Source organism: Nilaparvata lugens, chromosome 1 (genome assembly GCF_014356525.2).
Source record: "Nilaparvata lugens isolate BPH chromosome 1, ASM1435652v1, whole genome shotgun sequence".
Taxonomy (NCBI): domain Eukaryota; kingdom Metazoa; phylum Arthropoda; class Insecta; order Hemiptera; family Delphacidae; genus Nilaparvata; species Nilaparvata lugens.
In genome coordinates this window covers 63,277,092-63,290,929 of record NC_052504.1, presented here as the reverse complement: position 1 = coordinate 63,290,929, position 13,838 = coordinate 63,277,092, and the positions used below count along the sequence as shown (strand labels likewise).

Sequence of the window (13,838 nt, the reverse complement as noted above, 5' to 3'; positions counted from 1 at the left end):
GCCAGGCAGTGAAGATTTGTTCATTATGCAACATGAAAGAAGAAGAGGACGTGCCACACTTCATTGCAAGATGTCCCATCCTTTCTGAAATCCGGAGAAGACAACTGAACAACAGTATCCTCACAATTCAGGAGCTGAGGTCAAGACTAAACGGGCAGGACTGGGAAGCTGTAGGCCGGTACTGCAAAGAAGCGTGGCAGTACAGATACTCTCTTGTGCAGGAATACAACTTTTGAAAAAAAACATTAATATTGTAATTGAAAAAAAAAGTTAATTTATTGCATGTATGTCAATTCCAATAACTCCTCCTGACGGCACTTTGCCATGGAGATATGCCGACAATTAAATATACAATAATATTATGTAATGATATACAATAATATTATGTAATGATTTCTTTGAAATGTTCAATAAAGGCCTTTATTTATTTATTTTTATGTATTTCATTTCTGATATGCATAATATTGATTAATAATGTGAATATCTTCTAAACGGTTTGAGATATCGATATTCGGTTTTCGCCATTCATTTTTTCTTGAAATTTCGTATCGAAATAATGTATCGCATGACCACCTTCCTATAAAAAAAATTTGCATTCAATATGGCGGATCGAAGATGGCAGACCAGATTTTTGAAGTAATAGTAAAGTAGTATTTTCAATTTGAGTAGGATCCCCAATCACACCCACCATCAAATAACCTTTGTGTATGAGATATAAAGCCGTTCTCGGACTTTTCACCCACCATGTATACATACGTACTATGAGCCAAAATATCAAGTCCGTTTTGACTTACTTGATGAATACAGGTTGCAATTGAGTGATTCTTGTGCAAGAGAGGTATGCTTCTACATGCCTACTGTCATACAAAACCAAATACAAGTGACGCTGCTTATTATTGAGATCAGGAAGCATTAGATCAGGATCTCTGTACATCTCTTTGGTTCCCACACTCACTGGACCTAGTCGAGATGACAATTCTCCTGATCCTTTCGAGTCGGGAGAGTATATAACTTGCAGAAAGTCACAGCTTCTCCTCGATTTATCTGAAAGTGAATAATCAAATAGAAAGATCAATAATTCCTGTGTCATGTCGACGATCTTCAAGAGTTACACATTGATCAAAATTAAGGACGAAAGTATAATTAGATCAATTATGAATATTAATGAACAATACAAGTGAAAAAAAATAACTGACGAGAATGGTGGGTGTTTTCTGCAATATTTCATCCAATATAAGATATTATGAATGGAGACATACCAATATATGAGAATTTAGAGTGATGGCAAAAATGGATTCCCATCAATCAATGAACAAGAAGTTTTCAACTAAATTTCAATTATAAATATATAAAATTTAATAATTCATAAACTTGGAGAGTATTCCTTTTCAATAACAAACAGGTATTATTTAATTTTAATTTCGTTGGATCAAACAGTTGCTGAACTAGTTTTATTTAAAATGATAATTTTTGCTTGTCATTAAGCAAGTCATACCTGTTTCAGAGTCGAGAATATCAGTAGTAAGTATTTTCCAATGATGTTGAGTGATGGGTGACCTTTGTTTGGTATGGTGGAGATCTACAAATATCAAAGCATCCGTACTTCCGGTGAGACTGCTGCCGACCCATTCGAAGTACACTGAGCCCGACACAGGACCGTTGAATCTAGCCTCAGCTACTTTCACACTAGTGTTTCCTGACGGCTGTAAACAAATCCAAATATTGATATAGACAACGCTTCTTCTTGTAATATTAATTCAACACAAGCCAGTGCATGAAATACAAATTTATAAAAATTCATGAGCCTAATCAGTGTCAGCTTAGAAAATACGTCACTGAGAAGCTTTACTATAGCCTATGCTATTTACTCTATAAATGGATTATTATTGATTATCATGTTTAATGTGACTTGAATTTACCAATTTAGACTATTTCAAAGTAATTTTATAAATTCACATAATTTCCCAAAATTTCATGGACAGGAAATATTCCCAACTCATTCATAAGATCCTTCCCACTGAGAATATTCCGACTCACATCACTAGAAGCTTGTATGTACAAGTGCACGCGAGACCATGCATGACCACAGTGCAGATGAGAAACAAAATCAGGAAAGAGCAATAAAAACACTCACAATGAACGCCTGCACTTGCTGATGACTCCTTCTAGAACAGATCTAGAAAGAGTCTACTAGATTTCGTTTCTCATCTGCAAGCGAGGTCATGCGTGGTCTCGCGTGTACTTATGTGCATCCAATGTGATCATACCCTGAAACATATTTCAAGGTTATATTGCGTTCAAGTGAGAACACATGAAATTTCCAGATTTTCTTTTGCTTGATCTTAATTGATTTTCTTGATTTTTTGCTTGATCTTAAAAATTCCAAAAGGATGAAAGCCAGAATACAATACAAATTCACATCACAAGAACAAAATCCGAGTGAATCGTGAATCTACAATGATTTTACTTCACAATTTTTCAGGAAAACCGAGAAAGATGTAGATTTTAATGCTAGGGTCTTTATTTTGTCAACATCCGATTAGCCATACATAAAATACGTATATGAATAAAAATTTAATCACTAAAATTTACTTAATCATAATATTATGATTCTCCAACATACTTTCTATGCTGATTGAGACATTTATCATACCAGTAGGCCATCCTACTAAAATCCTAATAATTTTTTTCTTTGTGGTTCTCTTTGAATAAAAAAGAATAAAATAATAATAATTATAATAATTTCAATTTAAATAAATATGTAAATCTGAGTACCCTTTTTAATTATTTCGTCACTTGAAAATGGCATTAGTATCCGAAACATGTTGTGACGAAATAATTTGAAAATGGTACTCAGATTTATATTTTTATTTATACTAAAATCCTGTTTGTAAAATGCTGCCGCCAAATTAGTTCAAGTGGGCTGTCGTTGTTATGGAGCCCCTCGTCAGTTTGGAAGCCTGTTCTCCTGTCTTGAGTTTGGGGAGAAGGTATAAGTTACAAAAGATCAAGTCAGCTTTGTATGGTAGGTGATGGAAAATATCCCATTTGATTTACTGATGGAGCCGTTTGGTTGCACCAGCACTGTGAGGCCGAGTTGTGGATCACATTTCGACTGATGTCTTTATTTTTCTGACACCATTCGTGTAGAACTCATAAAGTTTTGTGATTAAACTTGAATTATTCTTCAGTAGATTTATGTTAAACTATTGCCTGCTTGAGAAAAACGAATAATGCTACGCAACTAGCTCTTGGTTGAAGACTAAATTGAGGCGACCTTGTTTCTGGGCTTATAGATCGTCAACAACTAACGATTTGGCTCCAATCAGAGAACTTTTAGTGGAGAGAACACACTGTTCAGCTCTGTGAAAATCGCCCCTCCCCCCCAACCACTTGTCTGTGTCTCATGATAAGTGATCGGAGGTCGGAAAAAAGACCCTCTTAAATAGAAATGAGTGTTAAATTCTACTTACTACTAGCGTTGAGCATGCCAGCACTCCGGAAGAGCTTTTAATGATCATACTCCTTCCCCATAGTCCATGTGTACCAATGAGAGGAATAACATCCACAGATCCAGTAAGATCGACTGTGCCATTCACAACTGGTGGGCCAATGATTGTATCCAACTCGATCACTCTGTAAACAAAGTGAGGTTCGATTAAGTATTTGAAACGGATTCTATCGAGATTCAAAAGCACAATATCTGCTGAGGCTATACAGTGGATATAAGTAGCCTTTGTCTCTGTGAATTATCATGAAAGAATTTTAGATGCTAATGATAATACTTACTTACTTACTTTCATTGGCGCTACAGTCCGATGTGGACCTTGGCCTCCTGCACAATTCGCCTCCAATCGTCTCTCCTCTCCGCCACATTCTCCCATCCTCTGATGCCCAAAACACGCAAATCGGCACTCACATCCTCCAGCCATCTCCTCCTGGGCCTTCCTCTTCTACGCGTACCAATCATTTTACTTTTTAACAACGTATGCGGTAGTCTGCAGTGCTCCATTCTCTGGACATGCCCCAACCATCTCAAACGTTGCGCCTTTATAACTCGTACAATATCTTCTGGTCCCATGAAATTGGCAATCTCTTCATTATTTCTGATACGCCACCCATATTCTGTCCTGACTGGTCCCATGATACGCCTTACAATTTTTCTCTCAAAAACACGCAATGCTTGCTCTTCTCTACTAGTCAGCGTCCACGTCTCAGCACCATAGGTGGCCACTGGTCTGATCAGTGTTTTGTAGAGCCGCAGCTTAGACATGCGTGATAAGAGCTTTGACTTCATTAGTTTCATGTGGACAAAGTACGCCTTGTTTGCAGCTAAAATCCTGCTTTCCACGTCCGCTCGTACCTTGTTCTCACTATTGAGAAGCGAACCCAAGTACTTGAACTGCCTCACATTTTGAAGCCAAACTCCTCCCCCACATTCCAGATCACCAACATGTCTTCTTCTCTCGTTTGCTGACATCATAAGATATTTAGATTTTTCTATATTAATCTCAAGACCCAACTTCTTACCTTCATTTTTTAGAGTTTGGAGCATGTCAACCACACCAGCTTTGCTTCTTGATATAAGCACCACATCATCTGCGTACGCATATGCTTGCTTGGACTTAGTTACAATACTGCCGCTTGTCTGCAATGCTTTAAGAATAACATCAAGTGACAGGTTAAAGATAACTGCCGAGAGTGCATCACCCTGCCTTACGCCTCTATTCACTCTAAATTCTTTACTTAACTTGTTATCTATTCTGACACAAGCTCTTGCACCTTCCATTGTGAGTAAGGCCATTTTTACCAACTTTCTTGGTAAACCACACCTGGTAAGTACTGTAGGTAACTGCTTCCTGTCTACACTGTCGAACGCCTGCCGGAAGTCAACAAATACAATGTGCAAGTCTACATCAAACTCATAGCACTTCTCCATTGTCTGCCTCATTACAAATATTGGTCCGTTGTCCCTCTGTTGTTTCTGAACCCACACTGAACTTCGCTGAGTTCTTCCTCTGCATATAACGTCACTCGCTTAAAAATAATTGTGGAGAAGATTTTATAGGCTATGTTGAGCAGTGTTATTCCCCTATAATTATTGCACATGAGTTTGACCCCTTTCTTAAAAATAGGACAAATTATTCCTCTTTTCCATTCATCCGGCATTTCCTCACTTACCCATATTCCAGTTATCAGTTCATGACATAATCTTGTTAGTTTTTGTCCCCCACACTTATATACCTCAGCAGGTATATAATCACTTCCAGGTGCTTTATTACTCTTCAGCTTGTCGATAGCCTCCTGCACTTCCCGCATGGTCGGCGGCTCCACTAGAGGCTCAGCAGTCATTATTTCATCGGCAAACTCTTCATTATCTCTCTCTATACTCAGCTGCTCCTTGAAATATTCCTCCCACGTTTCTAATACTTTATTTTCTTCTCCAATTATTTGTCCCTCTTGGTCTTTACATAACTTTAATCTGGGTTGATACCCTCTCTTTATTGTATCGACCCTCTAATAGAATCCTCCTACATCATTCCGCAGGTACGCCGTCTCAATGTCTTCTAATCGCTTCTTTTGCCACTCTCTCTTTTTCTTCCTGCATATCTTGCTTGCAGTTCTTCTGAGTTCCTTGTATCTCTCTCTTTTAAGCCGCGTTTCCCTACCCATCATATCACTCCATGCTTCATTCTTTCTTTGCAGTGCCCTACTACATTCTTCATCGAACCATTCTCCATTTCTTTCAATTCTTTTTTCTCCCACAGTGTTTTTAATCACCTCTGTCATGGCGTGCTTCATATCATTCCATGCTCTGTTGCTATTAAATTCTTCAGTCCATGCTCTGTTGCTATTAAATTCTTCAGGGCTAATGATAATACCAGCAATAATAAAATTAAATTAAATTCATAAATTAAAACATTTTCATTTCAAAGTTGAGAAATTGATAGTAACAATAATGGCGTTAGATTATAAAGAACATAAATTCGCAGGAAAGAGTGAAAGAGGCTTGAAAAATGTCAAAGTCCTTATTTATTAATTTTCTTAAGAGGAAATAAAGTGAACTATGAACCGGTAATATATTTATTAAACTATCGTGCTTGGGTTGGGGATTATTATCAAATTAATTCCACGCTCATTCAGGTGTGTAAGAATATCTAATAAGAACCAAACATCAAGAGAGTAGATTTCAGTATGTGGTCATGCCTCTAGAATTAGTATGTAGAATTATATTATTTTTGAGGTTGATATCTAAAAAAAACGTGTTTCGGAAAGCACTTTCAACAATTTAATTGGTTCCATACTAATATAGAAGTGATCTGTAGTATTTTGAGTATACCAAAAGGACACAAAGAGTGATTCAAAAAGGACATTACAACTTTGAAAACTCATAAAAATCTTATGAAACAAGGTACAGAGCTGGTTTTGGTGCAGTTTTGAAGGGAAACACTTCAAGTTTTTTTACCTTAAACTGAAGATGTTCTATGTGACTTCAGTTATCCTGCAGACATCCCATCGATAGTCGATTTCTTCCCAGACTCGCACTAGCATTTCAGGTGTAACTTGTTTAACAGCAGCGCAAATCCTTGCTCTAAGTTCAGGTTGCCCCCCTGTGGGTGGGGGAGCTTTGAGTCGAACAAAGTACTCAAGAATGTGTTTAAAACCAGAATTCACCCACAGTATCCCTGCTTGTCGTAGGTGGCGACTAAAAGGGGACCCCAAGGCAAATCCAGAAGTTGCCTTGCCTTCAAACCCACAGGATCAGGGCGGTTTCGAAGGGACAAAAAGAAAAACCCAAGAGACCAGAGATGGGTGAAACTCCAGGCACAAATGTGGGTCAAGGGTGTCCGGGCGCCCTAGAGGCAACTTGGCCACCCCTTCCTCAGAGGAAGGACCTTCAAAGAAGGCCGGGAGTGGAACTCACGTAGGTCACGAGGACTAATCAGTCTGAAGAGACTGCCAAGTATATAGCACTGGATTGCGACAAGCAACCAGGTGATGAATGGGATGTTAGTATAGTCAAAAACTCCTGGTACTTGTAAAGGACACATGTATTGGTTTGCCTAACTAGCATACTACTTCATAACACAATAAGCTTCGGTTGACGTGTGGGGTTCTTTGAACCTTTGAATCCCTCAATCCATCCCTACAAAAACAATAATAAGTTCAGGTAGAGTGGCTGGCAAAGGAGGTACGTACACCATATATTTTATGAAACCCCACAAGAAAAAACGCCGGGTCAATTTCGTAGAGCTCTTGACAAAACTTTGTCTTACTTGTTCAAAGACTTGGTCAGATGTGCTTGGACGACCTGAGGATTTTGTATGTTTTACTGAACACCCTTTTTCTACAAAACATTTATGCCTCTCATAAATTGTAGGCCCACTAGGAGGATCTTTAGTGTACTTGGTACGAAAATTACGCTGAATTTTCTGTTGTCGTAGACTTTGATTCTTCAAACCAAAACACACTCGGGTGCACGCTCGGGTCCAGTGAAGGCAGCCATCCTTTGACGTAACTGCCGCTATCGCTTGTGCGGCGCGACCAGGCACTAGCGGACTACGCGAGTCAAAACTTGGAGTGTTTTCCTTTGAGACAACACCAAAACCAGCTGTGCACCTTGTTTAATAAGATTTATATGAATTTTCAAAGTTGTCAAGTCCTTTTTGAATCAGCCGGTATTATTGCTACCATTGCTCAACTAAATTGTTACCCGTGCATAAAAAAAGGAGAGTAGCAAGACAATCTTATGAGGTGAAAACAAACCTCACATAATCATTATTAGATTATAAGAACTTCAGAAAACTATTTATCGAACTCATTTAAAAGGTTTGTATATTTTAAAACTCATAATGAGACAAAATTATGTTTTTCCAAGCAGTTGAGAGACTTCTCTCAAAATAAAATACGTCTGTAACTCAATGGAGTTCCTAGGTACGAATTGATTAGACTCCTGTTTCACTAATTCAGTAGTAAGACTATGAATATGTTTATCGAATAATATCTACTGTGCGGTATGTAGTGGACAAAATGATCCACCTGTTTCTTATTTTGTTGAACGGAATTCCTCGAATTAACATAATTATCATGAGGTTGAAGAACCCCAGATATACATAGATATGAAGCACATTAATACAATAGCCTATGTGAATAATGTACTTACAGATTTCCAAGTTTTTTAGCATCACATCGTTGGGTGAGTTCGGTATAATCAACGGGAAATTGCCGAATCGTCCATTCCCAAGTCACATTCTCCAAATTACCAAGATAATTAAGCTGCGAATGAATATAAACGAGGCTGCTTCCTTTATCTTGCACGAGAATTACTTCACCTTCTAGTTCATTCTCCGAAAAGCGGGCTGATAGATGAAGACTATAGGATTGGCCAATTGTTAATGAGAGAACTGAAACAATAAGTAAAAGTAACATTAAATATGAAAGAATAGAGAAAAATAGAGCTTACAGCCTTTACTTGGTTAAGTGCTGCACCTTCCTTTGAGATTTTGAAGAATTTTGAGTAGCATGAAAAACAAATTATAATTAAGCCTAATAAAAATAATTAATAATTTTCATTCAGAATTCCCCTAAGAAACATTACTAGTAAGGTGAATTATTATACCAAAATATGAACACATTAAATATTATCAGTAAGATGCCAAATTAAACACAAGTAGCCTATTTCAACTAGATTTTAACTTTACAAAAAATAACACAATAATATGATATCATAAATGTTACAAAGTTCAGAGATCTTGTAGGCCTAACTAATAAATAGATAAATATTAAATAATAATATACAGTAGGTTATTTTCAAAATACTGTATGTTGAAAATATATGGGACTTAATTTCAGAATTAATTAGAAAGTGAAAAGCAATGGTCCAATAATAATAAAAATTTACTTTTCAAGTTTCATAATTGATTACAAGAAAAGCCTTTCTATCCGGTGCATTTGAAGTAGCTTATAAGAACTAATTATAGTCCGGGCGCAAATGTCATGAATAAGGCACTCCGTGGTCATTTTTAGGTAGCAGCCGTGGAAGATGTCTCAATTTCTTCGTTAGGTCTAGCATAATGAGGATCGTGATGATAAATCGAAATCACAGGCAAACACCTCGGAAACAAGATGGCCGCCTATATTTTCAGGGTTTTGCTATATCGCTTGTATTTCAATAACCGTTCAAGATATTCAACCGTTTTTCTAGATGAAAATAATTTTAAAATCTTCCTCTACAAAATTTTGTAAATAACATTTTCCTCTAAAACTCATATTATTATAGTTATAAGCTTCAAAAGACCAAAAAACTTTTTTTCGAATTTCGTTCCATTATAATTTTTTTGTGCAAGAGATACAGAGAAATTTTAAATGTATGAAACGCCACTCCGAAATAACAAGCATTTTCACTTTCAACTTAAACATGGAGGAAGAAAATAAAACAACGACCAGCGTCCAATATCTAATATTGATTATTCCAGTTTCAATATTATCCAACCAGAAAATATATCCTACTACAATATAATGATAAAGTAATATCACATTACCTTTTGCACAAACAAATATGACATTGGAATAGATCTGTGGTAGTCGAGACTGTGATTTGAAAAGAGTAAGGGAAAAAGTACGTAAAATCATCAAAAAATGTTTGAACAAGTGTTGCTTCTGCAATGGATTCTGGAAACCTATCTTAAAGGTAAAAGTGTATGAGACTCAGAACCATTAGTAGTTGATCAGATGAGGAAAAAGATAATATATTTCTTTGGACATCTAATGAGAACTGATTCTTCCAGGATTTCCAAACAAATAGTAAATTTCTTTATAAACCGAAAATCTCAGCCCAAACCTAAAGAAATTGATGAAGATATGAATGAGCTCCAAATTTTAATTTGGACCTGAAGGCTAAGTATGGAAACTATCAGAAGCTGATAATCACAAGGCAGGAACCTACAGCGACGAAGGCCAATGGCGATTTCTGATGAGGAGCGTCGTAGGAGGTCGGAGAGATAGAATGATTACTGGAGATAAATACAAATAAATAGGGGAGCTCCAAAGCAATAATATTATTAAACTTTTTTTTCAATTTGTTGAGCTTATGTAGTTCAATGCGGCTTTAACTTGAACAATGAGTAAGGAAGTAATAATTACTTAAACTACTTCTAAGAAGCCAAAATTGAATACAGAAAATATTCAATATTTCTTCTTCTTGACCGCTCATAATGTTAATAATAATTATTAATAGGTCATTTGGTTTTTTTAGAGCAAAAATACATTGCTATTATATTGACATATTATGTAAAATAAAATGTCATAGGCCTACATTTTTCTTACAAGCTCCAGGCTTGTGCTTGGGTAATGAGAGGATTGATGAGAGGTGAGTAGATTTACAGTTCAAGGTGGGTTCCAAACCCCTGGGATGTAATTTCAAACTCATGAATTTTATTTAGAGAAGTTGGTTCTCCAAGTGGTCACACGGATCCTGACTTACAGCGCAACTACAGAGCCAATCGCTTCCCACAATCGTTTCAACTTCATGATGACACAAGACCAAGCAACTCGTAATATATGTTTATGCTAAAGACTACTGGTACGACTAAGCAGAATAAAAAATAATCTATATTATAAAAGAGAGTAGGGTTGTGTTTGTTCGCATTAAAACATGTCAACTTGTGGATTGCGCATTTACCGGAAAAACGGGAATGATTTCGATTTCCAAATTTTGCACATAAATTCTAAAAATATCAATCTCGTGCACCTGGAAGCCCAAATTTCAAATTTCCTTTTAGATTTTTCAGAATAAATGTTCAAATTTCATTAATGGTACTAGTTTTTTTTAGTAGGCCTACATACCATTTAATAAAAAAATAGAAAAATCACCAAATCATATGGTCGAAATTAAAAAAGGAACATCTGTTTTTATTATCGCTTTCTACCTGATACCACTTAACCTCAATATATTGTTTTGATAATTGATAAATATTTTGAATAATAATGATAATTGACCGAGCGAAGTGAGGTCTAAGATTCAAGTCGAAGGTTTGGCATTTCTCTTAATGTTTAAATGTTTATATGTTGCAAGGTTTTTTGAAATTTTGCATTTCATGGATAATATAAAAGGAAAAAGAAGCCTCCTTCATACGCCAATATTAGAGTAAAAATCAGACTATAGAATTATTCATCATAAATCAGCTGACAAGTGATTACACAGTTGTGTGGAGAAGCCAGTATTGCTGTATTTCCATAAGGTTATTAAATCTGATTGGGAATCAATTAGAAATACGCATTTGAAAAGACGTAGCTGTTCTATCTACCAATACAGATATTAAGCTGGTGTGGAATGAACAGATTGATCAAGATTGGAAGGCAGGACGGCTACGTCTTTCAAAGACGTATTTATAGGTAGGCTATGCTAGAAAAAATACCATAAAGGAAGCGTTCGTACTACGGCCATAGGCCTACTGCCACAGCATGGTTGGCATGCCATATCTGTAATTATTTTTGGAGCCTACAACATAAGATATAGCTGTAGCCTACAAAGGTAAATTGATTTATTAATTTCTATTATTGATACGATACTCAGCCCTCCTATAATGATAATTTCTAATTAATAATAATGCAAGATATGCCGCAAGACAGATACTAAAACAATAACAATTTTCCTCATATAGTCTATGGTATTTAGTATTTTCCTAAAGAAAATAAAAGGGTTATAAGTTACTCAATTTTGTTTTTAACAACTAATCTTCATAATTAGTAGTTCTGTGAACACTAGACCTCACGCAGTATTCTCATCCACAAGTACCTGATTGAAACTATAGACCTTATTGAAATACAGCAATAGACTGGCTTCTCTACTCATATGTGTAATCACTTGTCAGCTGATTTATGATGAATAATTCTATGGTCTGATTTTTACTCTAATATTGACGTATGAAGGAGGCTCCTTTTTCCTTTCATATTATCCTTGAAATGTAAAATTTCCAAAAACCTTGTATATACGTCGACGCGCAATTAAGAAAGGAACATACCTGCCAAATTTCATGAAAATCTATTACAGCGTTTCGCCGAAAATGCACAACATATAAACATTAAGAGAAATGCCAAACCGTCGACTTGAATCTTAGACCTCACTTCGCTCGGTAAAAAATTACTAGTTACGGTATAGAAAGTCTACAGATATCATAGAGAAACATTTTTAGAAACTTCAACAATTCCAAAGGCACTTGAAAAAGGGTAACCTACTTTAAAATAGGTCTAGCCTACTCAGTACTCAGTCAGTGAGAGTTGAAACTTAACTTTGATGTCTATTAGAATAGACTAACCTACGTATGATTTTTTCAGGTTTGCTACACATTGATTTGTAAAATTAAAGATCACTATTTAAGTTTGATCTAATATTCATAAAGATGTATTTGTTTTTAAACTTGTAAGGGAATCGGTCAAAAATATAGACATCATGATTAGTTTGTCTGAGTATGATAGGTTACGGTAACAACAAGCAAATAAGCTATACTGGTATGTAGGGAATTTTAATGATCATTATGTTTATTCAAGAAAGTCTACAGATTTCATACAAAAACATTTTGAAAAATTTAAACCACCCAATGGCACATCAAAAAAGATAGCCTACTACTCAGTACTCAGTGACAATTAGAACTTGACTTGGTATCTATTTAGGATAGGCTGCGTTTTTCCAAGTTTTCTACACATTAATTTGTAAAAATAAAAATAACTATTACTGTTTAATTGTAAGCCTATATTAAAACAATGTAAATTTGTGGCTCAAGTCCAAGTCTAATGTCGTTACATCTTTCATCAATGTTTTTATTGGAATTGATCAAGAATGTTATTTTGATCACAAAAATTAAACAGCGGCCACTCTTCATACCTACATAAAAAAAATCTAGTTTTACCAACCTCACTTTGTTTAAGAATTTTCACACACCTCTGGACCTAGAATTACGCCAGTTTGAGTTAAGTTTAGTGTTTGAAAAGTAAAAGGATAGGTTAGAGGATTAGGTTTTTGGTTTTGATTGCAATATGCTGGAGGGGTTGGGCTCTAGGTTCAGGTATGTTTATTAGTTTCAAAGGTAAAATGTAGATTAGTTTTTTGCTTGCATTTGTTTATAAAATTGTAATGAAAATGCTCAAAATTATCAGTTATCATGTTTAGTTTGTTTGAGCATGAGAATGATAGGATACGGTAGCAAAAAACAATTTAAAAGTCTAGTAGTTGAGAAATTTTATCTTTATTATTACTGGTACCTAAGGTATATATGATTTAGTAGTCTAATAATACATACCTAATATACCTTAATATTACATAAATTTAGTTTTTATCACACAGATGAGAATTAATACTCACGTATCAATGTAGAATACATATTTTTCCACTTGAAGAATTTGTTCCTGTGATTCAACTACCTATTTGTTTAGAATTTTCTTTACACGTACATTAACAGATTTTGGCTTAAGAAACTTAAAGAGAAAAAGTAGAAATAATAATAAATATAACTATTTCAACGGAACAAAAGGTGCAACAACATATTGCACACTAGTCTGTAGACCACGTTCGCACGCTGCCAGACGCGACACGCTAAAATTGGTAAAAAAATTGCTTATTCCGCTAAACTAACCTAGAAATTTTCTCAAACTACGGGGAATCTACAAGCAATTGAGTATTGTAATGCGCAGACTCAATTCACGTTTTAGTTTGTCCTTCATTGCGATCTTAGCCACAACAGAGAAGAGAATTCCTCCTACTTTGTGCCTTAGCACAGTATAATATAATAATTACAGAGGTCGCATGAATCTCTGGAACTCAAAATATCTTGCAGCTGGCC

General features: G+C 35.6%; 1 protein-coding gene across 3 annotated transcripts in view; it reads right to left on the bottom strand.

Moving 5' to 3' along the window:
- LOC111053183 overlaps positions 1-13,838 on the bottom strand; it is a 341,346-nt gene extending 327,508 nt beyond the window's left edge. For 2 of the 3 annotated variants that reach the window (XM_039439180.1, XM_039439171.1), the window contains exons 1-5: positions 13,361-13,831; positions 8,165-8,405; positions 3,474-3,636; positions 1,496-1,703; positions 795-1,044 (exon numbers count right to left, since the gene is read on the bottom strand). In XM_039439180.1, the coding sequence (XP_039295114.1) occupies positions 795-1,044; positions 1,496-1,703; positions 3,474-3,636; positions 8,165-8,405; positions 13,361-13,379 (881 nt within the window). In that variant the 5' untranslated portion in view covers positions 13,380-13,831. Of the gene's footprint in view, positions 1-794; positions 1,045-1,495; positions 1,704-3,473; positions 3,637-8,164; positions 8,406-13,360 lie in introns of all 3 variants that reach the window. The other variant, XM_039439163.1, reaches the window with a different exon arrangement.